The sequence below is a fragment of the Melanerpes formicivorus genome, unplaced genomic scaffold (assembly GCF_026170545.1).
Source record: "Melanerpes formicivorus ecotype bairdi unplaced genomic scaffold, bMelFor1.0.p_v2 SCAF_6, whole genome shotgun sequence".
Lineage (NCBI taxonomy): Eukaryota > Metazoa > Chordata > Aves > Piciformes > Picidae > Melanerpes > Melanerpes formicivorus.
In genome coordinates this window covers 31,200,268-31,228,004 of record NW_027142358.1, presented here as the reverse complement: position 1 = coordinate 31,228,004, position 27,737 = coordinate 31,200,268, and the positions used below count along the sequence as shown (strand labels likewise).

The 27,737-nt window shown below is 55.0% G+C and overlaps 1 protein-coding gene across 1 annotated transcript in view; it reads left to right on the top strand.

Annotated features, from left to right (window-relative positions):
• Positions 1 to 27,737, top strand: part of UNC5B (unc-5 netrin receptor B) — a 99,302-nt gene that overhangs the window by 51,474 nt on the left and 20,091 nt on the right. The window contains exons 2-5 of the mRNA XM_068140327.1: positions 15,598 to 15,819; positions 22,499 to 22,642; positions 25,824 to 25,927; positions 27,245 to 27,425. Coding sequence (XP_067996428.1) covers positions 15,598 to 15,819; positions 22,499 to 22,642; positions 25,824 to 25,927; positions 27,245 to 27,425 — 651 coding nt within the window. The remainder of the gene's footprint in view (positions 1 to 15,597; positions 15,820 to 22,498; positions 22,643 to 25,823; positions 25,928 to 27,244; positions 27,426 to 27,737) is intronic.

Below are 27,737 nucleotides of genomic sequence, written 5' to 3'. Positions count from 1 at the left end.
GCTCCCTGAAGGGAGGTTGTAGCCAGGTGGGGGTTGGTCTCTTCTTCCAGGCAACCAGCCCCAGAACAAGAGGACACAGTCTCAAACTGTGCCAGGGGAGGTTTAGGCTGGAGGTGAGGAGAAAGTTCTTCCCAGCAAGAGAGATTGGCCATTGGAATGTGCTGCCCAGGGAGGTGGTGGAGTCCCCATCCCTGGAGCTGTTTAGGAAGAGCCTGGATGGGGTGCTTGGTGCCATGGTTTAGTTGATCAGATGATGCTGGGTGATAGGTTGGACTTGATGATCTCTGAGGTCTTTTCCAACCTGGTTTATTCCATTCCATTCTGTTGAAGTTTCTCCTGCCAGGGATTGTGGTGTTCAGGGTTTAGATTGGAGGCTCTTAGCCATGGTGGGATGTGCAGGGGGGGTGGTGGTCAGGGTTTAGGTTGGAGGCTCTCAGCCATGGTGTGCAGCAGCATTGAGATGCTGTTGTGGGAAGTGCAGGGATTCTGGAGTGGGATGCTGTGCTGGAATGCTGTGACAAGGGGGATGCTGGAGGGAGATGTGCAGGGTTGCTCTGGTGGGATAAGGTAGTAAGATGTGGAGGGATCACAGGATTACAGGATGTTAGGGGTTGGAAGGGACCTTTGAAGATTAATTCAACCCCACTGCGAGAGCAGGACATAGAATCCAGCACAGGTCACACAGGAACACATCCAGATGGGACTGGAAAGTCTCCAGAGAAGAAGATTCCATCACCTCTCTGAGCAGCCTGTTCCAGTGCTTTGTGAGCCTCACAGTGCAGAAGCTCCTCCTCATGGTGAGGTGGAACCTCCTGTGCTGGAGTTTCTATCCATTGCCCCTTGTCCCATCCCAGGGTGCAGCTGAGCAGAGCCTGTCCCCTCCCTCTTGACCCCCAGCCCTCAGATATTTACAGTCACCCCTTCTCTCAGTCACCCCTTCTCCAGACTGAACAGCCCCAGTGCTCTCAGCCTCTCCTCACAGGGCAGTGCTCCAGTCCCTTCAGCATCCTGGTAGCCTGCTGTTGGACTCTCTGCAGCATATCCCTGTCCTTCTTGAACTGGGGGCATGGAGCTGGATGCACTATTCCAGGTGAAGTCTCACCAGGGCAGAGCAGAGGGGGAGGAGAACGTCCCTGGATCTGCTGGCTACACTTCTCTGAATGCCCCCCAGGATCCCATTGCAGGGATGCTGTGGTGGGACACTGTAGTAGGAGGTTCAGGGATGCTGTGGTGGAGTACTGTAGTTGGATGGATGTGCAGGAATTCTGTGGTGGGATACTGTGATGGGATGTGCAGGAATGCTGTGGTGGGATACTATAATGGGATCTGCAGGGATGTTGTAGTGGGATGTGCAGGAATGCTGTGGTGGGATACTGTAGTTGGATGGATGCCCAGGAAGTCTGTAGTGGGATACTGTAATGGCATGTGCAGGGATGCTGTGGAGGGATACTGTGGTTGGATGAATGGACAGGAATTCTGTAGTGGGATGCTGTGGTGGGATGTGCAGGCATGCTGCAATGGAATGCTATAGTGGGATGGATGCACAGGAATTATAGTTTCATAGTTTCATTCAGGGTTGGAAGGGACCACAAGGATCATCTAGTTCCAACCCCCCTGCCATGGGCAGGGACACCCCACACTAGATCAGGCTGGACAGAGCCTCATCCAGCCTGGTCTTAAACACCCCCAGGGATGGGGCCTCGACCACCTCCCTGGACAACCCATTCCAGGGTTTCACCACTCTCATGGTGAAGAACCTCCTCCTCACATCCAGCCTGAATCTCCCCACCTCCAGCTTCAGTCCATTCCCCCTAGTCCTATCACTCCCTGAGATCCTGAGAAGTCCCTCCCCAGCCTTCCTGTAGGCCCCTTTCAGCTACTGGAAGGCCACAATGAGGTCAGCTCGGAGCCTTCTCTTCTGCAGACTGAACAGCCCCAACTCCTTCAGTCTGTCCTCATAGGAGAGGTGCTCCAGCCCTCTGCTCATCCTTGTGGCCCTTCTCTGGACACCTTCCAGCACCTCCAGATCCCTCTTGTAATAGGGGCTCCAGAACTGGACACAGTACTCCAGGTGGGGTCTCCCCAGGGCTGAGTAGAGGGGGAGGATCACCTCCCTCGACCTGCTGTAGTGAGATGCTATGGTGGGATGTGCAGAGATGCTGTAGTGGGATGTGCAGGAATTCTGTACTGGGATGCTATAGTGGGATGGATGGACAGGAATTCTGTAGTGAGATGCTGTGGTAGGATGTGCAGGGATGCTGCAATGGGATGCTGTAGTGGGATGGATGCACAGGAGTTCTGTAGTGGGATGCTGCAATGGGATGTGCAGGGATGCTGCAATGGGATGTGCAGGGCTGCTGCAATGGAATGCTGTAGTGGGATGGATGCACAGGAGTTCTGTAGTGAGAGGCTGTGGTGGGATGTGCAGGCATGCTGTGGTGGGATGTGCAGGCATGCTGTGGTGGGATGTGCAGGCATGCTGTGGTGGGACACACAGGAGCGCTGTGGCGGAATATGCAGGGCTAGGATGCAGGAAGATGCTGAGCTTGGGAGGCCCTGTGTGAGGTCACCTTGCTTTTAGTTCTCCTCTCTGCCAAAGCCTGACCTGGGGATGTAGCTGAAGAGCTGATTTGTTGTTTTCTCAGGCAGGTGAAGTGGGTTTTGATTGATCAGGCTGTGGCAGGCAAAATCATCCTCGGAGCTGCTCAGCTCCTCCTTCCCAGCCCTTTACTCAGCATTGACTTTGCTTTCTGGTTTATTTCCCCCCCCCCCCTTCCCCTGTCCAGCCCTGCTTTAATAATGGTGCACAGTGAGGGAGGCTGGCTGCAGGCTTTTCATTTGCCTGGGAGAGGAATCTGCTCTGGCTTTTTTTGCTTTCCAAGGGTGTAATTAGGGCTGGCTGGGTGCACCCCCTCATTACCCAGGCTGAGGAGGAATGCTCTCTAATTAGAACGTTTGCCTGCTGCTGGGTGATGAGGCTGGGGGGGGGGGGGGAAACTGCTTAGCCCATTTGCAATGCCACTGTGAAATGTCTGTCTGTCCTGGTGACTGTCTGTCTGGGCTCCAAGAGATGATGGGATGGAGCATAATCCTGGCTGGATTTGTCCTAAATTTGTCAGGAAGGGGGGGTGGGGGTGGGGGTGTAAGGGATGGCAAAGAAGAGAGCCATTGCCAGAGGAAAATGAGGCAGTTTGTTGGGCAGAGGTGCTTTGGAGGAAAGGGTTAAGTGGCTCTCTCCCCTCTTAGCCAAGGCACTTTGCAGGCTGTGGTGCCCTGGAAGCAGGGGTGTAGGTCTTGTGTGTCCTGCTGCTCCATGCAGGGTGTTCCCCAGAGGTGGTACCTCTTGCTTCCAGGCTTTCTGGTGCTTTCCCAGGTGGGCTCTACCTTTAGGGAGGGATAGAGATGAAAACCCTACCAATGCATGGTCCTGAGGTGGAGCAACCCCTTCTGCAGAGCACTGGCAGCAAGGGCTGAGTGGGTGAGTGCTGGCTCTGTGGTCCAGGCTCTGCTGAGTTGCCATTACATGGAATCAACCAGGTTGGAAAAGACCTCAGAGACCATCAAGTCCAACCTATTACCTAATACCTAACACCTCCTGACGCCTAAACCATGGCTCCAGGTGCCACATCCAAGCCTGTTTTGAACACCTCCAGGGATGGTGACTCCACCACCTCCCTGGGCAGCACATTTTTCCTTCTGGGAAGAACTTTCTCCTCACCTCCAGCCTAAACTTCCCCTGGCACAGCTTGAGACTGTGTCCTCTTGTTCTGGTGCTGCTTGCCTGGCAGAAGAGACCAACCCCCACCTGGCTACAACCTCCCTTCAGGGAGTTGCAGACAGCAAGAAGGTCTCCCCTGAGCCTCCTCTTCTCCAGGCTAAGCAACCCCAGCTCCCTCAGCCTCTCCTCACAGGGCTGTGCTCCAGACCCCTCCCCAGCCTCATTGCCCTTCTCTGGACACGTGCAAGTGTCTCAATGTCCTTGACCCATGTGCCTGAGGGAGGCCTCAGATGCCTTAGGGACAGGGACCCCACGATCACGCCCATGATTGGACATCCCTGGGGCCTTCTGATCCCCACATCCAACCTTGCTTCAGGCTGGAGAGGAGAGATGCCAGGTGCTGCTAGCGTTTGTCCTTGCCATCCCTGAAGGCTGCCTGCTCAGGTTTTGACCTCTGCAGGCAGCCTGGGTCTGTCCCCATCCTGGTGCCTCAGTCCTCCCGCAGAGGGAGAAGTTAATGAGCGCAGCGCTGAGTTAATGAGGCCAGGGGGTTACATCAGCAAGCTGCAGCCCTTGGGATGGTGGTGCTGAGGGCTTGTTCCATCCTCTCTCTCTCTCTCTCTCTGCATCTCGCTGCCATCAGCACTTCCCAGCTCCTGCCCGAGCCTGCTTGAAACGATTCAGAGGGGTTTGAAGGCAGGAGGTGATTCTGCAGGTGGGATGCTGGTTGATAGCTGCCTTAAGATGAGCCAATGTGTGCCCAGGTGGACAAGAAGGCCAACAGCATCCTGGCCTGGGTGAGCAAAAGTGTGGCCAGCAGGCCCAAGGAAGGGAGCATGCTGCTGTGCTGAGCACTGGTGAGGCCACATCTCCAGTAGCCTGGAGAAGAGGAGGCTCAGGGGAGACCTCCTTGCTCTCTACAACTCCCTGAAGGGAGGCTGTAGCCAGGTGGGGGTTGGTCTCTTCTGCCAGGCAAGCAGCACCAGAACAAGAGGGCACAGTCTCAAGCTGCACCAGGGGAGGTTTAGGCTGGAGGTTAGGAAGAAGTTCTTCATGGAAGGAGTTATTGGCCATTGGAATGTGCTGCCCAGGGAGGTGGTGGAGTCACCATCCCCTGGAGGTATTTAGGAAGAGACTGGATGGGGTGCTTGGTGCCATGGGCTAGTTGATTAGATGGTGCTGGGTGATAGGTTGGACTTGATGATCTCTAAGGTCTCTTCCAACCTGGTTAATTCTTCCCTCTTCCCTCTTCCCTCTTCCCTCTTCCCTCTTCCCTCTTCCCTCTTCCCTCTTCCCTCTTCCCTCTTCCCTCTTCCCTCTTCCCTCTTCCCTCTTCCCTCTTCCCTCTTCCCTCTTCCCTCTTCCCTCTTCCCTCTTCCCTCTTCCCTCTTCCCTCTTCCCTCTTCCCTCTTCCCTCTTCCCTCTTCCCTCTTCCCTCTTCCCTCTTCCCTCTTCCCTCTTCCCCAGGTCCCTCACTCCAAGAAGGACACTGAGGGGCTGGAGAAGGTCCAGAGAAGGACAACAAAGCTGGGGAAGTGTCCAGAGAAAAGGGGCTGTTGAGGAGTGGCTGAGGGAACTGGGGTTGTTCAGCCTGGAGGAGTGGAGGCTGAGGGGAGACCTCCTTGCTCCCTACAACTCCCTGAAAGGAGGTTGGATCCAGGGGCCTGTTGGTGTCTTCTCCCAAGTAACAAGTGACAGGGGGAGAGAAAATGGCCTGAAGTTGTCCCAGGGAAGGTTTGAGGTTGGACAAGAGGAAAAAACAATTCTTCCCTCAAAGAGTTGTGAAGCCCTGGCCCAGGCTGCCCTGGGCAGTGGTGGAGTCCCCAGCCCTGGAGGGATTTCCAGGCTGTGTAGCCCTGGTGCTGAGGGCTGCGGTTCAGTGGTGAGCTGGCAACGCTGGGTTCAGGTTGGCCTGGATGACCTGAAAGGTTTCTTCCAACCAAGACAGTTGTGGGATTCTCTGATGGGGGAACCACCCTGGCATGCAGGAGGCTGCAGCTGTGTGATGGGGAGCAGAGAAAGGGGATGCTTGTGGCAGAGAGGACGCTGGGGGTGTTTCCAGGAGGGAAAGCTTGCTTCTTGGTTGCTGCTGGACCCAAAGTTAGCCCAGGCAGGCACTCTGTGATGGAAGCCCTTGGGAACAAGCCCAGTGGGGCTGCCTCTCCCTGAACTCAGGGATGGAGTGAAACGTGGTGGGCTGAGGTCTGCTTCCCATGTGCTTGACCCTCCCCGGGGTGGGGATGCCTTTGCCTTTCCTCCAAGGATGTCCTTGGTGCAGCAGGGATTCGGGCATGGGAGGGAGCCACACCATCCCTCCAGCATCGTCATTTGCTGCAGCTTAAGTGGCAACAGCACTAATCCCTAAATGACTCTGGTCTTACATTTCCCCCCCAGAAGCAATAGGAGGGGGGGAGGTAGGGATTTGTGGTGGGGGCAAAGCCCTGCTCCAGCCTTTCCGACACCTCCTCAGGCTAAGCCGGTGGCCGGAGCATCCCTGCCAGCTCCACTGGAGCTGGGCTGGGGGGGATGGGGGGGGTTGGGAAGTCAGGCAGCTCTCCTTCTGTGGTGCTGGAGATAAGCTGTCATATTTTCTTTTTTCCATTTCTCCAGGAGGATTTCTACCTTCCTGGCAGGCAGGAAGGGGTTTAACCATTTGCCTGTCAGGCCTTCCTCTGAAAAACCCTCACCCCAAGGCAGGCATGGATGGATTGGGGGGGAGGGAGGGTGGGGGGCAAAGGGGAATGGAGGCAGAAAAGGGTTAAATACCAACCCCAGCTGAGGTTTAGCCAGGGGAAAGAGAAACTCCAGGCAGATCCCAGCTTAACCCTCAGAGCGAATTCTTGCCTGCCCGGTGTGGTGGAAGTAGAAGCAGAAGCCTGGCCAAGGAGGGGGGGTGGTGGGCACCGTGGGGGATGGGCACCATGGGGGATGGGCTCCCCCAGGCTTGGCTGCTGCTGCTAATGCTCCTGTAATCTCCCAAATATTTGGAGGGGATAACAATTGCTGGAGAGAGGATTTTGACGCTTGCCTGCAGAGCTTTGCTGGGCCACTGCCGCAAGGGGAATGGCTTCCTGGGCTTGCCATCCCCTTTTCACCCTCTGCTTTCAGGCTGATGGAAGGGGCTTAATGCTTGACCCAGGCTCTGGTGCTTCTCCCCATGCAGGCTGGTGGTGCTGGCTGGCTGCTTGGTTGCTTGGGGGCATCAATCTGTGACCAAGTTGCAAACTGCTGGCTGCAAACATCTGCAAGTCACACCCCCCCACCACCACCAGCAGGGAACAGATGCTGAGGATAATCCAGCTCAGCCCCAGCAGATTAAAATGTGTGATGAAGGATGGGGGAGAGGAAAGAACTCATCACTACCTATTCCCCTTCTTCCTTTTCCATCTCCCTGCTCCTGCCACGCTCATCCTCAGGGGTTCAGGGTTTGGTCCCAGGAAGGAGGGAGAGAGACTGTTTACAAGGGCCTGCAGTGACAGGACAAGGGGCAGTGGCTTCCAACTGGAGAAGGGGAGACTTAGATTAGATGTTAGGAAGGAGCTCTTCACCATGAGGGTGGTGGAACACTGGAACAGGTTGCCCAGGGAGGTGGTTGAGGCTCCTTCCATGGAGATCTACAAGGTGAGGCTGGACAGGGTTCTGGGCAGCCTGATGGAGTTGGGGATGTCCCTGCTGACTGTGGGGAGGTGTAGTGGGTTGAGAGAGAAGGTCTAGCTTTCCCTCCCCCCACAAAGAGGTCTGACTGGATGACCTTTGGGGGTCCCTTCTGGCCTGGACCATTCTATGGCTCTATGGATTCTCTGGCTGTATGATTCAGTCAAGGCTGGAGCTGCCCTCTCCTTGCCTCCCTCACATCCATCCCATAGCCCTAGCACGCCGAGCCGCGTGCCCGAGGAGTGTAAGAGAGTGGGATGGTGACAGCCTGGGACTTCCAAAAAGGCAAAGAAAGAAGGGAGCTGGGAAGCAGACAGCCACCTCCAGTGGGAAGCAGGGAAGCCAGCAGATGGGAACCCCCTGTAGATGCCTGCCAGGGAGATGATGATTGCAGCCAGCCCAGCCTGCTCTCAAATATTTATTAGCTTGTGGCTGCCGGGAGTTTTATTGCTCCTCAGCTCGAGGCGCTGGAAACCCTGGCTGCAAAAGGCTGCACAGGGCTCCTGGCTTGCCTCCACATGCAGAAGTCTCTCTACTCCTGCTGGCAACAGGCCAAACAGGCATCTCAGGTGGGATCAGAGCAGTGCTGGGCAAAGCAGAGGTGGCTTCCACGCCTGTGTGGGTCAAAACATCCATTCCGAAGGGGGATGCTTGTGGCCAGAGCCTTGCAAGCAGCTCTGTGAACCCTCCTGCTGATCAGTTCTTCACTGGTGTTCAAGCTGTCTGAATGTCCCAGGGCATACGAGGGCCAAGGGTTCCAAGGGCCAGGAGGATGAGCAGAGGGCTGGAGCTCCTCTCCTGTGAGGACAGACTGAAGGAGTTGGGGCTGTTCAGTCTGCAGAAGAGAAGGCTCTGAGGTGACCTCATTGTGGCCTTCCAGTATCTGAAAGGGGCTACAGGAAGGCTGGGGAGGGACTGCTCAGGATCTCAGGTAGTGATAGGACTAGGGGGAATGGAATGAAGCTGGAGGTGGGGAGGAAGTTCTTCCCCATGAGAGTGGTGAAGCCCTGGAATGGGTTGTCCAGAGAGGTGGTTGAGGCCCCGTCCCTGGAAGTGTTTAAGCCCAGGCTGGCTGAGGCTCTGGGCAGCCTGATCTAGTGTGGGGTGTCCCTGCCCATGGCAGGGGGGTTGGAACTAGCTGATCCTTGTGGTCCCTTCCAACCCTGACTGATACTATGATACTATGATGCCATGAGGTTGGAAGAGACCTTTGAGATCAAGCCCAGCTGCTTGCCTAGAGCTTGCAGTCCAACCACTACTGCTAAGCTCCAACCTGAGGTTGGCTGCCCAGGCTGGAGAAGCCACAGACTTGCTTCTTGCAAGGTTTCTTATAGCTATGGAATCAGAGAATGCCTCAGGTTGGAAGGGATCTCAGGGGTTATCTACTCCAAGCTCCTTGCCATGTGCACACTCAGCTGGTTGAAGGCCAACCTGGCCTTGAACACCCCCCAGAGAGAAGGCACCCACAGCCTCCCTGGGCAACCTATTCCAGTGTCTCACCATCCTTGTACTGAAGAACTTCTTCCTGAGATCCAGTCTAAACCTGCTCTCCCTCAGCTTCAAACCATTCCTCCTTGTCCTGTGCCTGGACACCCTTATAGAAAGTCCCTCTCCAGCCTTCCTGTAGGCTCCCTTCAGGTACTGGAATAATGCAACCATAATATAATCAACATTATGGAAGAGTCTTGCAGAGGGAGCTTGTCCTAGCAGAAGATAGCCTCTTCTACCTTTACAGGGCCAATTAGTGGTGGTTTTATTAGGCTGGAGCAGAACAAACTCTTTCCCTGACCTCTCCATCCTCTGCTTGGTTAATCCTTCAATAGAATAGAATAAACCAGGTTGGAAGAGACCTTCAAGATCATTGTGTCCAACCCATCATCCAACACCACCTAATCAACTAAACCATGCAGCCAAGCACCCTGTCAAGTCTCCTCCTAAACACCTCCAATCCTGACACCAACAGCACCTTGTCCTCAACTGTGTTGGAGCTATTTGCTCCCCAGTCTCCCATGGGGGGAAGGACCCTGCTGGCCAGGGCAGTGGTGAAGTCAGCATCCCTGGAGGGATTTAAAAGCTGTGTAGATGTGGTGCTGAGGGACATGGGTTTAGTGGTGGACTAGCAGGAAAGGGGGGCCTTCAAGAAAGCTGGGGAGGGACTTTGTAGGGTGTCAGGGAGTGATAGGACTGGGGGGGATGGAGCAAAACTAGAAGTGGGGAGATTGAGATTGGATGTTAGGAAGAAGTTCTTCCCCCTGAGGCTGGTGAGAGCCTGGCACAGGTTGCCCAGGGAGGTGGTGGAAGCCTCCTGCCTGGAGGTGTTTGCAGCCAGGCTGGATGTGGCTGTGAGCAACCTGCTGGAGTGTGAGGTGTCCCTGCCCATGGCAGGGGGGTTGGATCCTTGAGGTCCCTTCCAACCCTGACAGTTCTGTGATTCTATGACTTGCCAGTGCTGGTTTAACAGTTGGAGTTGCTCATAGAACCATAGACTGTTGGGGCTTGGAAGGGACTCCTCCTCTTGTTTCCCTGTCTCCTGGTAGAGCTGCTCTGTTGGCCTCAGATCTCTCTTGGCCAGAGAGAAAAGATCTCAGCTGTTGCAGCATTGTAACTATTCCCCAGCAGCTTGGGATGCTCCCAGCTTTGAAGGTCCAGACTTTGGGGGTTCAAAGTTTCAAGTGAGCAGGTTCTTTACAGCATCTGGCCCAAGGAGATTGTTCTCTTCTACCACCCTTGTCCCCAAAGTCACTGTGCCCCCATCTTGGAGAAGAAACCTGCAGCCTTGGGCTTGAAACCACCCCCAGCAGGAATCTGAGCAGACCTCATCTTGGGGGTGAAGAGCTGGCTGGGACCCATTGAGAGGGGGATGGTGGTGATGGATTTTTGGTACCACTGGTGGTGTTTCAGCCCCAAAGCCTGTGCCTGGGGGCTGAGATGGCTCCCACCACAGCCCAGGGTGTCACCCATCCTGCTGCAGATGATCATGGGTGAGTCACAAAGCTGTGATTTTTCATCCCTGTCGGGCCATGACTCATCCTATCTCCGCTTCCAGATCTTCCTGGGTGACCTGAAGTCTTGTTTAGCATCACCAAAGTGAGGGTGAGGTGGCAGAAAATGTGTCTTTGGTGTTGGCTGCTGGAGAGGGACCTCTTTCCTGCCTGTGGTTTTGGATCAGAGAACATCTGTGCTTTGATAAGGGGAGGTCCTTCTGAAACTTGGCTTCTTCAGGAGCTCTGGGTCTTTGTGGACCACCCTTATGGTGCTGGGAAGGCTGAAGGTCTCCTTGGGGTGTTACACCTGGCTTGGGGGAGAAAGCAAATGAAATAGGAAGAAAGAAAAGAACTAAGCAAGCAGCTGGCACAGGCAGAGAAGGAAAACTTAATGAGGAGCTTCAGGGCCATGCTGTGGCCAAGGACAGCATTTCTTGGAGGAGTTCTCTCTAGCACTGCTCTTGGCAGTGCCTGAGGGAGGCTGGTGCTGGCCCCAGGCAGGGCTCTGCTCTGCCAAGCATCCTTGGGAGGCTGATGTGCTTCAAGTGTTTACATTCCTGATAGCAAACCTGCTTCCTAAACCTGCCCTTAGAGCCACAGCAAAGCCCTGGAGCCAGCCCTGCCCAGGGGCTGGGTGACAAGAGAGCCCTCTGGGCATCCCACCAGTGGTTTGTAGAGCGTTTTGGATGATGCCTCCTTTCCTGATCACTGAGCTGAGTCTGACTTCACAGGCTGAGGGCTGCAGGGACGTGGAGAGCCCTCTGCTCTGCCCTATTGAGATCACAGCTGGAGCTCTGGCTCCAGTTCTGGGCTCCCCAGTTCAAGACAGAGAGGAACTACTGGAGAAAGTCCAGGGGAGATGCTGAGGGGCCTGGAGCATCTCTGTGAGGAGGAAAGGCTGAGCCCTGGGGCTGTTGAGCCTGGAGAAGAGCAGCCTGAGAGGGGATCTGATTCAAGCTGATCAATAGCTCAAGGGTGGGGGGGGCAAGAGGATGGGGCCAGACCCTTTTCAGTGGTGTCCAGTTAGAGTTCAAGGGGCAGTAGGCACAAACTGGGACACAGAAGGCTCCATCAGAGCAGGAGAACAAAAGTTCTTTGGTGTGAGTGTGCTGGAGGAGCCCTGGAGCAGGCTGTGGAGTCTCCTTCTCTGGAGAGATTCCCACCCCAGCTGGCCATTGTGATCCTGGGCAAGCTGCTGTGGGTGCCCCTGCTTTAGCAGTGGGGTTGGACTGGATGATCTCCAGAGATCTCTTCCAACCCCCAGCCTGCTGGGATTCTATGATTTCAGAGGGGTTTTCACATGAGTGAAGCTTGGTTGGCTGCTGCTGCTGCCAGCTGGATTGTCTCCTGCCAACCCCCTGTGCCAGGGAATGTAGACTTGTGGCATTAAAGACCAACAAAACAACAACTCAGTGGATGCAAAATTGAGCAGCAAATTAAAAGAGAATCATTAAGGTTGGAAAACACCTTGAAGATCATAGCATCATGGAATGGGTTGGGTTGGAAGGGACCTCCAAAGGTCATTGAGTCCAAGCCCCCTCAAGACAGCAGGGAAATCCTCCCCTAGATCAGGTTGCTCAGAACCTTGTTGAGCCTCACCTTGAACAGCTTGAGGGAAGGGGCCTCACCTGGTGTCCCTGGGCAACCTGTTCCATTCTTCCACCACCCTCATGGTGCAGAACTTCCTCCTAGCATCCAATCTAAATCTGCTCTTCTCTAGTTTGAAGCCACTGCCCCTGGTCCTGTCACCACAGGTCTTTATAAACAGCCCCTCTGCAGCCTTCTTGGAAGCCTCCTTCAGATTCTGGAAGGCTGCTCTGTGGTCTCCCTGGAGCCTTCTCTTCTCCAGCCTGAACAACCCCAGCTCCCTCAGCCCCTAGGAGAGATGCTCCAGCCCCCTGCTCATCTTCGTGGCCCTCCTCTGCACCCACTCCAGCAGGTCCATGTCCTTCCTGTGTGGAGGGCACCAGAGCTGGCCTCAGCACTCCAGGTGAGGCCTCCCCAGAGCAAAGTTGCAGAATCACCTCTCTGCATCTGCTGGCCATGCTGCTTTTCATGCAGCCACCTGGTTGTGTAGTTGGCAGCTGGTTGTCCATAAACCTTTACAGGTTCACCAACAGCTCAGCAGGATGGGCATCTGTGCTCCACTCAATAAGCTCAAACTGTACAGTAACCCTCTGGAGGTTGCTGGCACCCTCATGCTGGACAGATCTCTACTGTAGGCAGCTCAAGTGTGTGATACCTATTGATACAAAAGTTCTTTGTTGGGCCCTCAATTTAAGAAGGATTTTGAAAGACTTGAATGTGTCCAGAGAAGGGCAACAAAGGTGGGGAGGGGTCTGGAGCACAGCCCTGTGAGGAGAGGCTGAGGGAGCTGGGGTTGCTTAGCCTGGAGAAGAGGAGGCTCAGAGGAGACCTCATTGCTGTGTCCAAATCCCTGAAGGGAGGTTGTAGCCAGGAGGGGGTTGGTCTCTTCTGCCAGGCAAGCAGCACCAGAACAAGAGGACACAGTCTCAAGCTGTGCCAGGGGAGGTTTAGGCTGGAGGTAAGGAGAAAGTTCTTCCCAGAAGGAAAAATGTGCTGCCCAGGGAGGTGGTGGAGTCCCCATCCCTGGAGGTGTTCAAAACAGGCTTGGATGTGGCACCTGGAGCCATGGTTTAGTTGTCAGGAGGTGTTAGGTATTAGGTAACAGGTTGGACTTGATGATCTCTGAGGTCTTTTCCAACCTGGTTGATTCTATGTAATGGCAACTCAGCAAAGCTGAGTTCTTGCTGTGTCCAACTCCCTGAAGGAAGGTTGGAACCAGGTGGGGGGTTGGTCTCTTCTCCTAGGCAAGCAGCACCAGAACAAGAGCACACAGTCTCAAGCTGTGCCAGGGGAGGTTCAGGCTGGATGTTAGGAAGAAGTTCTTCATAGAGAGAGAGATTGGCCATTGGAATGTGCTGCCCAGGGGGGTGGTGGAGTCCCCATCCCTGGAGGTGTTTAGGAAGAGCCTGGATGGGGTGCTTGGTGCCATGGTTTAGTTGATTAGATGGTGCTGGGTGATAGGTTGGACTTGATGATCTTGAAGGTATCTTCCAACCTGGTCTGGTCCATTCCATTCCATTCCATTCCATTCCATTCCATTCCATTCCATTCCATTCCATTCCATTCCATTCCATTCCATTCCATTCCATCCTACCCTATCCTACCCTATCCTCCCCTCCCCACCCCAGGCTGCTGGGGCGAAATCGCGACCCTGCAAAGGAGAGGCGGCGGTGGAAACAACCTGGCTGTGGCGAGGCAGGGAAAGAACCAGCCTGAGAGAGAGGGAGAAATTAGCCTGGAGTTTAATTCATTGTTTCCAAAAGAGCAGTTAATGGATTATGACAAATGTCCTGCCGCTCTCCCTTAGTCCTGTGTTAAATGGAAATGGAAAGTCAATTGTCCTAAATGGATTTTAAACGACTGACCTCCTGTCTCTGTGTGTGTGTGTGAGAGTGTGGTTTGCTTTCCCCCCCCCATCCCTTTCCCCTCAGTGGTGTTTTTGCTCTGGAGGTAGCTTGGTCATCCAGTTGTTTGGTTTTGGTTTTTTTCCCTCTGGATGCATCTGAATTATTTCTTCTTCTTCTCCTTTCTCCACCTCGGGATTTTCAGCTCCTCGCCGAGGGTGATGAAGGGAGTGGGCTCCTTTCTTCCTTGCCAGCTCTGTGGAGATGTTATCACAGGGCTGGAAGATATTTACTGTTTTCCTGCAGGCTGCAGTGCCTGGAGTTGAGAATCACAGCTTCTTGCTGGGGGAAGAGAGGAGGAGGGAAAGCTCAGAGCTCTTAGGTGTAAAGAGGGAGCCTCGTGATGTGACTTGACTTGCCAGTGACATGCCCGGGAACAACAGGTTAAGCAGTAGCATCCCACTGCCTCTTTGTGTTCTGTCAGACCTGCAAAACTTGGGTTTGATCTTCAGGGGTGAAGTGGCTGGGAACAGGTTTCCCTCGTTGGTTGCTCAGTGTTGGCCACAGCATCATCTCGAGCCAGTCACAGAAGGGGAAGGGCTGGGAGGGAGCTCTGAAAGCCATTGAGTCCAACAACCCTGCCAGAGCAGGATCACCTGGAGCAGGATGCATAGGAACACATCCAGGTGGGGCCTTGAAAGCCTCCAGAGATGGACACTCTACAACCTCTCTGGGGACCCTGTCCTGGTGTTCTGTCAGCCTCACAGGGAAAGAATTCTTCCTCCTGTTCACATGGAACTTCCCATGCCTCAACTTCCACCAGTGCCCCTTGTGCTGGCATTGGGCATCCCCCAGCAGAGCCTGGCTCCAGCCTCTGGGCACTCACCCTGCATAGCTTTATCAGCATGAATGAGGCCATCCCCCATGGTTTATATAGAGGCTCCATAGGCCTCTATAGAGGCTCCCACAGGCTCTATAGATGCCCCCATTGGCTCAATATGGGCTCCTTAGGCCACTCTAGAGGCTCCCATGGGCTCTACAGAGGCGCATTAGGCTTCTGTAGAGGCTCCATAGGCCTCTACAGAGGCAACCACGGTCTATATAGAGACTCCATCAGCCTCTATAGAGGCTGCCATGGTCTACATAGAGGCTCCAACGGTCAATAGAGAGGCTCCACAGACCTCTATAGAGGCTCCAATGGTCAGTAGAGAGGCTCCACAGACCTCTATAGAGGCTCCAATGGTCGAGAGGCTCCATAGACCTCTATAGAGGCTCCAACGATCAATAGAGAGGCTCCATAGACCTCTATAGAGGCTCCAACGGTCAATAGAGAGGCTCCATAGACCTCTATAGAGGCTCCAACGGTCAATAGAGAGGCTCCATAGACCTCTATAGAGGCTCCAACGATCAATAGAGAGGCTCCATAGACCTCTATAGAGGCTCCAACGATCAATAGAGAGGCTCCATAGACCTCTATAGAGGCTCCAACGGTCAATAGAGAGGCTCCATAGACCTCTATAGAGGCTCCAATGGTCGAGAGGCTCCATAGACCTCTATAGAGGCTCCAACGGTCAATGAGAGGCTCCATAGACCTCTATAGAGGCTCCCATGGGCTCTTCTGAGGCTCCTTAGGCCTCTATAGAGGCAACCATGATCTATCTAGAGGCTCCATCAGTCTCTATAGAGGCTTCATAGGCCTCTATAGAAGCTACCAAGGTCTACATAGAGGCTCCAATGGTCAATATAGAGGCTCCATAGACCTCTATTGAGCCTCTTAAAGGCCCCTCCTGACGCTCTGTGTCCCCTGCAGGGCTGGAGTACAGCGAGGTGCTGCCCGACTCCTTCCCCTCGGCGGCGGCGGAGACCCTGCCCCACTTCCTGCTGGAGCCGCAGGACGCCTACATCATCAAGAACAAGCCCGTGGAGCTGGTGTGCCGCGCCAACCCCGCCACCCAGATCTACTTCAAGTGCAACGGCGAGTGGGTCAACCAGAACGACCACCTCACCAACGAGAGCCTGGATGAGCTCACCGGTGAGCAAACACCCGCCCCGGCCAGCCCGCGGCCTGCCCTTCCCCTCGCTTCTCTGCCAGGTGCTGCCCTCCCTCCCTGCCTGCTTCCTTCCTTCCCTCCCTCCCTGCCTGCTTCCTTCCCTGCCTCCCTCCCTGCTTCCTTCCCTGCCTCCCTCCCTGCCTGCTTCCTTCCTTCCCTCCCTCCCTGCCTGCTTCCTTCCTTCCCTCCCTCCCTGCCTGCTTCCTTCCTTCCCTCCCTCCCTGCCTGCTTCCTTCCTTCCCTCCCTCCCTGCCTGCTTCCTTCCTTCCCTCCCTCCCTGCCTGCTTCCTTCCTTCCCTCCCTCCCTGCCTGCTTGCATCCCTCCCTGCCTGCTTGCATCCCTCCCTGCCTGCTTGCATCCCTCCCTGCTTGCATCCCTCCCTGCTTGCCTCCCTCCCTCCCTCGTTGGCTTGCCTCCCTCCCTCCCTCGTTGGCTTGCCTCCCTCCCTCCCTCGTTGGCTTGCCTCCCTCCCTCCCTCGTTGGCTTGCCTCCCTCCCTCCCTCCTTGCCTTGCCTCCCTCCCTCCCTCCTTGCCTTGCCTCCCTCCCTCCCTCCCCTCCTGCTTCCCTCCCCTCCTGCTTCCCTCCTTTCTCTCCCCCACATGGACCAACGGCTTTCTTTGGTTCATTTTGGCATTCATCTCATGAGGTCCCTTTTGTGTTTTTCACCTCCTTGGTCTGTACACAGCTTGGTTCATAGAATCATGGAATGGTTTGGGTTGGAAGGGACTTCCAAAGGTCAGCTAGTCCAATCCCTTCTGCAGTCAGCAGGGACATCCTCCACTAGAGCAGGTTGCTCAGAACCTCAGTGAGCCTCCCCTTGAATAGCTGCAGGGATGGGGCCTCCCTCCCTGTGCAACCTGTTCCAGTGTTCCACCACCCTCATGGTGCAGAACTTGTTCCTAACATCCAATCTAAATCTGCTCTTCTCTAGTCTGAAGCCATTTCCCCTCATCCTGTCTCTGCAGGTACTTGCAAGCAGTCCCTCTGCAGCCTTCTCGTAGCCCCCTTCAGGTCCTGGCAGGCTGCTCTTAGGTCTCCCTGGAGCCTCCTCTTCTCCAGGCTGAACACCCCCAGCTCCCTCAGCCTGTCCTTGTAGCAGAGGTGCTCCAACCCCCTGATCATTTTCATGGCCTTTCTCTGGCCCCACTCCATCAGGTCCATGCCCTTCCTGTGCTGTGGGCCCCAGAGCTGGACACAGTACTCCAGGGGAGGTCTCAGCAAAGCAGAGTGGCAGAATCACCTCTCTCACCCTGCTGGCCAGGCTGCTTTTCACAGTATCACAGTATCACCAAGGTTGGAAGAGACCTAAAAGATCATCAAGTCCAACCTGTCACCAAAGACCTCATGACTAGACCATGGCACCAAGTGCCACATCCAATCCCCTCTTGAACACCTCCAGGGATGGGGACTCCACCACCTCCCTGGGCAGCACATCCCAATGGCTAACAACTCTCTCAGTGAAGAACTTTCTGATTCAGCCCAGGATGCCATTTGCCTTCTGGGCTTCAGATGCACATTGTTGGCTCATGTCCAGCTTTTCCCATCCACCTGCACTCCCAAGTCCTTTTCTGCAGGGCTGCTCTCAAGTTCATTGTCCCCCAGCCTGGATTGAGATCTAGGATTGCCCCGACTTAGGTTCCAGACCGCAGATGGAGGCGTGATGCTGGTGAGGGTCATCATACCCTGTAGAAGCTTGGGGAAAGCAGCCTGGGTGCTTGCACACTCACCCTTTGGCAGGGCTTTGGGGTTGTTAAGTGGAATTAAAAGTGATTAAAACAGGGAAATGCTTTCCTGCAAAATGCTTCGTCAACACAGAGGAGTCATCACCACAAGGGCTGGCGGAGGCTGGCAGCTGCCTTAGGTTCACAAGGGGATTAGGTGCTTAATGGGCAGTGAGAACATGTGAAGGTAGGATTTGAAATGCCTTTTAATGGCAGATGAGCTCTTCCCTGCCTCAGGACAAGTCAGCCTCCGGCTGCCTGACACTGGGGCCAAGAAAAGGGGGTTAGGCATCTTAGGAGGTGTCTGCTTCCGTGGGACTTGGGCTCTGCAGAGTTGGTTGCCCTCTGATTTGAAATGTCTTGGCATGAGGCCAAGGTGTGGGGATTGGATATCTCATGTAATGGAGTAGATTGGCTGAGTGTGGGATGCTTTAGCTCAGCTCCCGCCTTTTTTGCCCCAGTTCTGGTCCCTGTGGCCCTGAGCAGGAGAGGAAGAAACAGTCACATTTCCCATGGAAGGTCTGTTCTCTACAAATCATAGAACCAACAAGGGTGGAGAAGACCTCAGAGATCATCGAGTCTAACCTGTCACCCAACACCTCATGACTGCTAAACCATGGCACCAAGTGCCACATCCAATCCCCTCTTGAACACCTCCAGAGATGGTGACTCCACCACCCTCCTGGGCAGCACATCCCAATGGCCAACAACTTCCTCCTCACCTCCAGCCTAAACCTCCCCTGGCACAGCTTGAGACTGTGTCCTCTTGTTCTAGTGCTGGTTGCCTGGGAGAAGAGACCAACCCCCTCCTGGCTACAACCACCCTTCAAGTAGTTGTAGACAGCAATTAGGTCTCCCCTGAGCCTCCTCTTCTCCAGGCTAAACAATCCCTCAGCCTGTGGCATTCCTCACCTCTGGAGGGCTTTAAGCCAAGGCAGCCTTTTGAACTGCTTCACTGTTGGCCCCAGAAGGTGGCTGGACTCAGTGGAGAGGCTTTGTCAGCCCAGAGGAGCACAGGCACTCCTACAGAGTCTCCCCTAAGTCCCATTTTGCCCTCCTCCAGTATCTTCTTAGCTCTTCATGCAGTGTTAGCCTTGAGCTGGTCCTCGCTTGGGTGTGTCTCTGAGCCTGCTCTGCAAGGAGAAGATCTTTTCTTTGCCCTGTGGCTTTTTGAGCCCTTCCTAAACCTGCTCCATCTGGTCCTGGGGTGTTTTTCTCCCAGTGATCTCTTTGTGAAGCAATGCTCTAGGAGAGGGAGGGCTGGACAAGGTGACCTTCGAGGTTCCCTTCCAACCTGATGCCTTTTATGATTCCATGAATGGCCAAAAATGCCCAGGCAGGCAGTCCCCTTGCTTCTCCAGAGCTTCCCCCCTCCTTCTCTCTTTTGGGCTGCATCTCCACCTCCTAGCTCTCACAAAGGCCAGATTTGAAACCTTCACTGCTCTAGGTCAAAGTCAATGCCATTGAGTGGCAGAACAGCCTTTGCCAAGGGGTTGTTAGTTTATTTATAACATGTGGCCACTCTGGGTCAAGCCAAAGGGTTGTGTGCTCTGCCTGTGGCAGTGGTGGATGCTTAGGGGAAGAGCAATGAACTGGGACAAGGATGGAGTGATGGACCCTGCTCCCTGCAGTCTGTGGGTAGGGACTCTCTGGTCCGGCAGCGATATCCTAGCAGCATGGTCTGGCCCTGGATGAATTTCCTCTCTCTTAATGCTGTCAGGACTCATAGAATCATGGAATGGTTTGGGTTGGAAGGAACCTTTAAAGGTCATGTATTTCCCCCTGATATGGGCCAGGTTGCTCAAGGCCTTATCCAACCTGGCCTTGAAGACCTCTAAGGAGAAGGCATCCACAACCTCCCTGGGCAACGTGTTCCAGTGTCTCCCCACCCTCACTGGAGAGAATTTCTTCCTAATCTCCAGCCTAAAGCTGCTCTCCTCAAGCTTCAATCCATTCCCTCTAGACTCAGATCTCCTCCAGATCACCCCACTCTCCCATACCTGGGAGTGCCATGGCTTAGTGACGTGCAGTGTGGGGAAAGCTCTAACTTTCTGGCCCCACCACACACGCCACCTCTTGGGCGACTAACTTCTTCTGCCTCACACCACTCCTGAGTCAAACAGGATGGAGAAAACCTAGCAGAAAGGGAGCAGAAAGTCTGTCCCACAGCCAAATCCCCCAGCCTGCAGAAGGTGTGCCAGCAATCTGGGTGAGGAAGCAAGGCACAGCTCCTTCACCCAGGCTTCCAAATGGTGGGATTGCTGCTGTCAGTGAGCAGCCCCAACAGTACCTTCAGTGTGGAGGTGATGCAACTCCACCAGCATGGAGTTTATCCCCTAGGAAGGGGGAGGAGGGGGGAAAAAACCCAACCCACAACCCAAAACACAACGAAGGAGCTGGAAGCAGAATGGTTTGATGTGCTAAAACCCAAAGCTGCCTTGCTTAAAGGGGGAGGTGGGCATGGGGGAAGGAGCTGGCCACGAAGCCATGGGTCGACACCGTGGAAGGTGTTGGTGGCCTTTGAAGTGTCCTGGGTTTAAAAGCATGGAAGAAAAGGGACCTTGAAAAGTCATTTTGGTGTTTTTTTTCATTTGAAGATGACGTGTCTTGAATGAGCTGGGCTTGGTAATGCTCTGCCTGCCTCTGATCCAAGACATTTCATGTGGAAGAAAGCAAAAATAGGCCAAGTCAGAGAGGAGAATTCAGCTGGCTGTCTGTAGGAGCTGGCTGTGTTTGGGTGCCTGAAAGCCTCTTAAATTGTCTCTCCTGTGAGTCAGGAGCTCAGGCTGCAGTTTTAGGTAGCCTTTGCTTTCAGGAATGACAGAGAGAAGGCATTAGCAGGATGCTCCTCACTTTTAAAGGGCTGCTCAACCCCCCCCCACCAGGGCATTTCAGAGAGATGAGATGATTGAGCCAGCAGTGCGCTCTTGCAGCCCAGAAGGCCAGCAGCATCCTGGGCTGCATTGAAAGCAGCCTGGCCAGTAGGGCCAGAGAGGTGATTCTGCCACTCTGCTCTGTTGAGACCTCACCTGGAGTACTGTGTCTACCTCTGGGGCCCTCAACACAAGAGGGGCATGGAGCTGCTGGAGTGGGTCCAGAGGGGAGGCCACAAAGATGATCAGAGGATTGGAGCACCTCTGCTGTGAAGACAGGCTGGGAGAGTTGGGGCTGTTCAGCTTGGAGAAGAAGAAGGCTCCAGGGAGAGGAGACCTTATAGCAGCCTTTCAGTGTCTGAAGGGGACCTACAAGATAGGCCAAGGGGGAATCATAGAATCAATAAGGGTGGAAAAGACCTCAGAGACCATCCAGTCCAACCTGTCACCCAACACCTCATGACTACTAAACCATGGCACCAAGTGTCACATCCATTCCCCTCTTGAACACCTCCAGGGATGGGGACTCCACCACCTCCTTGGGCAGCACATTCCAACAGCTAACAACTCTCTCTGGGAAGAAATTTCTCCTCACCTCCATCCTAAACCTCCCCTGGCACAGCTTGAGACTGTGTCCTCTTGCTCTGGTGCTGGTAGAAGAGACCAACCCCCTCCTGGTTTGAAAGTAGAGCAGGGTAGATCTAGGTTGGACATTAGAAAGAAGCTGTTCACAATGAGGGCAGTGAAATACTGGAAGAGGTTGCCCAGGGAGGCAGTGGTGGCCCCATCCCTATGGCCATTCAAGGGCCAGCTTGGTGGGGCCCTAAGTTGGAGATGTCCCTGCTGACTGCAGGGGTGTTGGACCAAATGACTTTGGAAGGTCCCTTCCGACCCGACGCATTCCATGGTTGGAGCTATCCCCATCCTAGCACCTTCTAAAAACCCCTGTTTTTTCCCCACAAGTACTTGTCCCAGATGCCTTCTCTGTTGGCTTTGTGTGGTTTCCCTTCATAGTGGCAAAACAAACAGTGCTTCCCCGGTGCCTGCTCGTCAGCCCTTGCCGGGCAGGCGGCCGGGAGGTGGTGATTTGCTCCTCGCAGCGCCGGGGGCCAGCTAACGGAATTACAGCTGCGGAGCACCCGGTGCCAGGAACTCGAGGCCTTGGCAGAAATAGAAGCTGCAGGAAAAAAATGAAAGGGCAAGGATTGCTGAGAAGCAGGAAAACACAGCCCCAAGTCCCTCCTGCCGTCTGCCATGGCCACGCCGGGAGGTTGTTGATGCTGCAGTGCGGGCAGCAGGGCCAGGGAGGGGATTCTGGCCCTCTGCTCCACTCTGGTGAGACCCCACCTGGAGCACTGTGTCCAGGTCTGGAGCCCTTAGTACAGGAAGGATCTGGAGGTGCTGGAATGTGTCCACAGAAGGGCCACAAGGATGGGCAAGAGGGCTGGAGCTGCTCTGCTATGGAGACAGACTGAGAGAGTTGGGGCTGTTCAGTCTGGAGAAGAGAAGGCTCCGAGAAGACCTTCTTGTGGCCTTCCAGTGTCTGAAGGAGGCTACAAGAAAGCTGGGGAGCGACTTCTGAGGGTGTCAGGGAGGGATGGGACTGGAAGGTGGATGGAGCAAAACTAGAAGTGGGGAGATTGAGATTGGATGTTAGGAAGAAGTTGTTCCCCATGAGGGTGGTGAGAGCCTGGCACAGGTTGCCCAGGGAAGTGGTGGAAGCCTCCTGCCTGGAGGTGTTTGCAGCCAGGCTGGATGTGGCTGTGAGCAACCTGCTGCAGTGTGAGGTGTCCCTGGGCATGGCAGGGGGGTTGGAACTGGCTGCTCCTCGGGGTCCCTTCCATCCTTCACTCTAATTCCATGATTGTGGTGTCAGCTGTCAAGGAAACAGCCTCTTGTGGTACCAAACTCAGGTTGCCTGAGAGACACCTTCCAAGCTTTCGCCTCCACCCTTCAAGCTGCCTGCATCCAGCAGCCCTCTTGGGGGGCTGCCTCAGTTCCCCCCCCCCCCCCCTTTTTCCTCTTGTCCTGCCAAGCTGACACCGTGGCTGTGTCCTCTTGCAGGGATGCTGGTGCGGGAGGTGCAGATCAAGGTGTCCCGGCAGCAGGTGGAGGAGCTCTTTGGCTTGGAAGACTACTGGTGCCAGTGCGTGGCCTGGAGCTCCGCGGGCACCACCAAGAGCCGCCGGGCGTACGTCCGCATCGCCTGTAAGTACCCAGCGCTCCCTGGCGCCCCCCTGTGGTAGTTTTAGGCTATGCCTTTAAAATCCTGCGGGTTTTTTTTTCCCCTGATTTCAAGCAGAAAGTAGTAAAATGTCAATAACTGTTACACTGTTGGGTGTGGAAAAAAGGAAAAGCAAGATCACTCTAAGCTGGCTGCAGCGCTACAGGCTGGGGTCAGAGTGGCTGGAGAGCGGCCAGGCAGAGAGGGACCTGGGGGTATTGGTTGATAGTAGGCTGAACATGAGCCTGCAGTGTGCCCAGGGGGCCAAGAAGGCCAAGGGCATCCTGGCCTGCATCAGGAACAGTGTGGCCAGCAGGAGCAGGGAAATCATTCTCCCCCTATACACCACACTGCTTAGGCCACGCCTTGAGACCTGTGTCCAGATCTGGGCCCCTCAGGTTAGGAAAGATGTTGAGATGCTGGAAGGTGTCCAGAGAAGGGCAACAAGGCTGGGGAGGGGTCTGGAGCACAGCCCTGTGAAGAGAGGCTGAGGGAGCTGGGGTTGCTTAGCCTGGAGAAGAGGAGGCTCAGGGGAGACCTTCTTGCTGTCTACAACTCCCTGAAGGGAGGTTGTAGCCAGGTGGGGGTTGGTCTCTTCTCCCAGGCAGCCAGCACCAGAACAAGAGGACACAGTTTCAAGCTGCGGCAGGGGAGGTTTAAGCTGGATGTTAGGAAGAAATTCTTCACAGAGAGAATGATTTCCCATTGGGATGTGCTGCCCAGGGAGGTGGTGGAGTCACCATCCCTGGAGGTGTTTGGGAAGAGCCTGGCTGGGGTGCTTGGTGCCATGGTTTAGTTGGTTAGATGGTGTTGGGTGACAGGTTGGACTTGATGATCTCTGAGGTCTTGTCCAACCTGGTTAATTCTATGATTCTATTCTAATCCCATTGGAGGTGCTCCAGCACTTCATTGTCCTTCTTGCTGTGGTGCAGCCTCACTAGTGCCAAGTACAGGGGCATCATCACTTCCCTACTACTGCTGATCCAGACCAGGTGCTGCTGGCCTTCATGGCCAGCTGGGCACACTGCTGGCTCACCTTCAGCTGGGTGCTGATCACCACCCTCAGGTCCTTTTCTGCTGGTCACTTTCCAGCCACTCTGCCCCACGCCTGGAGCATTGCATGGGGTTGTTGTGACCCCAACTGCCCGACTCAGTGCATAGAATTGTTAGGGTTGGGAGCGACCTTAAAGATTACCTAGTTCCAAACCCCATGCTGTGGGCCCTAGGGCCTCCTTCTGCTAGACCAGGTTTCTCTGAGCTCCATCCAACCACCCTAACCTGCTGTGGCACTGGCTGGGTTAATGCTGCATTGGCCAGCAGCGTGCTCAGCTCTTTCTGCTGCTTTATGATGGTTAATAACCCGACGGTGAGCACCTTGCACGCCTCGCCTGAATCAGCGACTCCGCGTCCCTGGAGTCCCTGCAGTCGTGTGTCACTGGGCCAGAGCTGCTGTTTGTGGGTGTCAGCCTCATTAAGGGCGAGTTAATCAGGCTCTCACCCAGCTGAATGTGCTCTCTTAGCAAATGAGATGGCAAAGTTGAAGGAGGACTGCCCGGCTTCCCCAGTTGTAAACAGCTTTTGGCTGCTGGAGGGCTCCAAGTGGAGGCGGCTGCCAAAGGACTTTGCCTCAACAAGGGAGACTGTTCTGAGGCACAGGGCTGCCTGTTTGGCCCCAGCCAAGGGTCTGGCATTTTCTGGGTGGTGAGCAGATGAGCAAGAGCTGGCTGCTGTGCACAAGTGGAGTCCCAGCCATAAGAGGGCTACGTGCCGTAGCAGAGGGCTGCAGCACCATCTAGTGATGTTCTTTGCTCCTTTCCAGGCTCTGGAATGGGATCCTGCTGTGTCCCCCACGTCCTTGGGGGATCTGCTGGGCTCCTCCTCCTTCCCTAAGGCAGTGGTCAGCCCAGTGCTGAACGAGCCTGGCTTTTCAGCAGCAGCCATTCCCCATGGCAGCCCTGGAGTGTGATGGTTGGGTTTCCAGCCTGTCTGGAGAGGTGGCTCAACAGGAGCCAAGTGGGGCAGAGCCCAGCAACAGGCCTCTGAAGCCCTGAAATTTGGGGGTTTGCTTTGGCACCAACGTGGGCACTGAGCCGTGGTGCACCACCACCCCTCCAACAAAGAATAGCCCTGGTGTGGAGTCCAGAGGGGGAAAGAAACAGGAGGGTGAGGGAAAGAAACAGGAGGGATGAAGAAGCAGCAGTTAAGCTGAGCTTTAGCCCCAAGACTAGAAGGACAGGAGGGAGTGTAAGCTTGCAAGCACGTGGATGAGGAAAGGGGTCATCTGTGAGCACCACGTGCTGCCCCAGATCCATCCTGGGAAAGATGCTGCTTCAGTTCCTTCCTCCCAGGGCACAGAATCATTGACTGGTTTGGGCTGGAAAGAACATTAAAGGTCATCAAGTCCAACCCCCACTGCAGTCAGCAGGGACATCTGCAACTAGAGCAGGCTGCTCAGACCTCCAAACAACATGACCTGGATTGCTGCCAGGGGTGGGGCTTCTACCACTGCTCTGGGCAACCTGGGCCAGGGTCTCACCAGCCTCAATGTCAAACATTTCCTCCTTCTCTCCAGTCCCAATCTCCTTCTTTCAGTTTAAACCATCTCCCCTTGTCCTGTTCAAAAGTCTGTCTGTCAAAAGGCCCTGCTCAAAAGTCTGTCCCCAGCTTGCTGATTGGCCCCTTTAAGTACTCAGAGGACACAAAAAGGTCTCCCTGGACCCTTTTCTTCTCCAGGCTGAACAACCCCAACTGTCTCAGCCTGGCCTCACAGCAAAGGGCTTCCAGCATTGCCGTGGCCTCCTCTGCCCTGCTCCAACAGGTCCATGTCTGTTCTATGCTGAGGTCTCCAGAGCTGGCCCCAGCACTGCAGGTGGGGGCTCAGCAGAGCAGAGGGGCAAAATCCCCTCCCTCCCCGTGCTGCCCACACTGCTGGGGATCAGCCCAGGACACAGCTGGCTCTGGGCTGGGGAGCACACAGTGCCAGCTCCTGTTCAGCTTTTCCCCCACCAGCACCCCCAAGTCCTTCCCCATGTTTTGCTCTAGCTGTGCTATGCCAGGGGGATTTCTCTGCTTGTGGGGTTCTGGGGCCAAGGTGATGCTCTCTGCCCACCAAAGTTCTTTTTGCAGCAGGCTTGGTAACCCCTGGGGTTTTCCTTTCCCTCCCAGACCTACGGAAGAACTTTGACCAGGAGCCGCTGGGCAAGGAGGTCCCACTGGAGCACGAGGTCCTGCTGCAGTGCCGCCCACCTGAGGGGGTGCCCCAAGCTGAGGTGAGCAGCTCAAAGGGCCTGGGGGCTTGTCCCCACCCCTCCTGGGGAGAGATGGGGCACGTCCTTGCAGATGGATGGCCTCATGCTGAGACGGTCACCTTTCATTACTCAGCAGAAGTGTTTCTGTGGGGCAGTGGATTTGCTGTTCTCACATCTAACCACAGGTGCAGCCTCAGCACCTGCTCGAGCCACCCCTGCCCCTGCTTTCTGGTCTGCCTTTAACCCATCAGGGGAAAGATCTAACAAGGAGACACGCTAGGGGAGCAGTCAGAAGTGAGATCCAAGGGCTGGGCAAGTCGATGCAGATAGGTTTCTGGCACAGTAGTGATGCTTTCCCTGTCCACAGCTCTGTGAGCCCCCAGGAGCTGTGTGCTGCTGGTGACCATGATGTCCCATCCTTGGCCAAAACAGCAGTGATGTACCCTGGGCAGGCCTGGTTAGGCCCAGATTTTGAGAAGAAAGAAATAGAGTCAGAGGCAGTGTTGGGCAGTCAGTGGTTGTGGTGCTGAGGACATCAGTGGTCTTGGTGATGGGGATGGGGAGGGCTTTGGGGCAGGTGCTAGGCTGGTCTGAGGGGTAGTGACTTCAGCCCCTCTAAACTGATGTTTCTCCTTGCTCATGCCTGCACTCATGATCAGTGATGATATTGACTCAAACCCTTCCCAAGCAGCCTAGAGAAGCAGTTGAGTCACAGGATCACAGGATGTGAGGGCTTGGAAGGGACCTCCAGAGATCATAGAGTCCAACCCCCTGCCAGAGCAGGACCATAGAGTCTAGTGCAGGTCACACAGGAATGCATCCAGATGGGTCTTGAAAGCCTGCAGAGAAGGAGACTCCACAACCTCTCTGGGCAGCCTGCTCCAGAGCTCTGTCACCCTCACAGTGCAGAAGTTCCTCCTGGAACCTCCTGTGCTGTAGTTTCTATCCACTGCTGCTTGTCCTATCATGGGGTGCAGGTGAGCAGAGCCTGTCCCCTCCCTCTTGACCCCCAGCCCTCAGACACTTTTAATTAGTAATTAAATCCCCTCTCAGTCCTCTCTCCAGACTGAACAGCCCCAAGGCTCTCAGCCTCTCCTCACAGAGCAGTGCTCCAGACCCTTCATCATCCTTGTAGCCCTCTGTTGGACTCTCTCCCTGTCCCTCTTGGACTGGGGAGTCCTAGCTCAGCTTTGGGGCCTGTGGAGACCCTCCTGGTGGGGGCGCAGTTGGGACAGGCATTGCCACTGAAAGCTGTGGCAAGCTTTTTCCTGGCCGAGCGTTCGGTTGTGGTTCAGCTTCATCCCCATCCTTACCCAATCCCTTCCTTTGCTCTGCCAGGTGGAGTGGCTGAGGAATGAGGACGTCATCGATCCCACCCAGGACACCAACTTCCTGATCACCATCGATCACAACCTCATTATCAAGCAGGCTCGCCTCCTGGACACTGCCAACTACACCTGCATGGCCAAGAACATCGTGGCCAAGCGCCGCAGCACCACGGCGGCTGTCATCGTCTATGGTACGGGCCCTTGCCCCTGGGGAGGGCACCCTGGCTGCTGGCTGCACCCCCGAGCCAAGGGGAGAGAGAGGCACATCCTGGGAGTGCTAGGAAAAGATAGGATAGGAATAGGATAGGGTAGGATAGGATAGGGATAGGGTGGGAATAGTATAGGAATAGAATAGGATAGAACAGAATTAACCAGGTTGGCAGAGACCTCAGAGATCATGGAGTCCAACCTATCACCCAGGACCATCTAATCAACTAAACCATGGCACCAAGTGCCTCATCCAGTCTCCTCCTAAACACCTCCAGTGATGGTGATTCCACCAC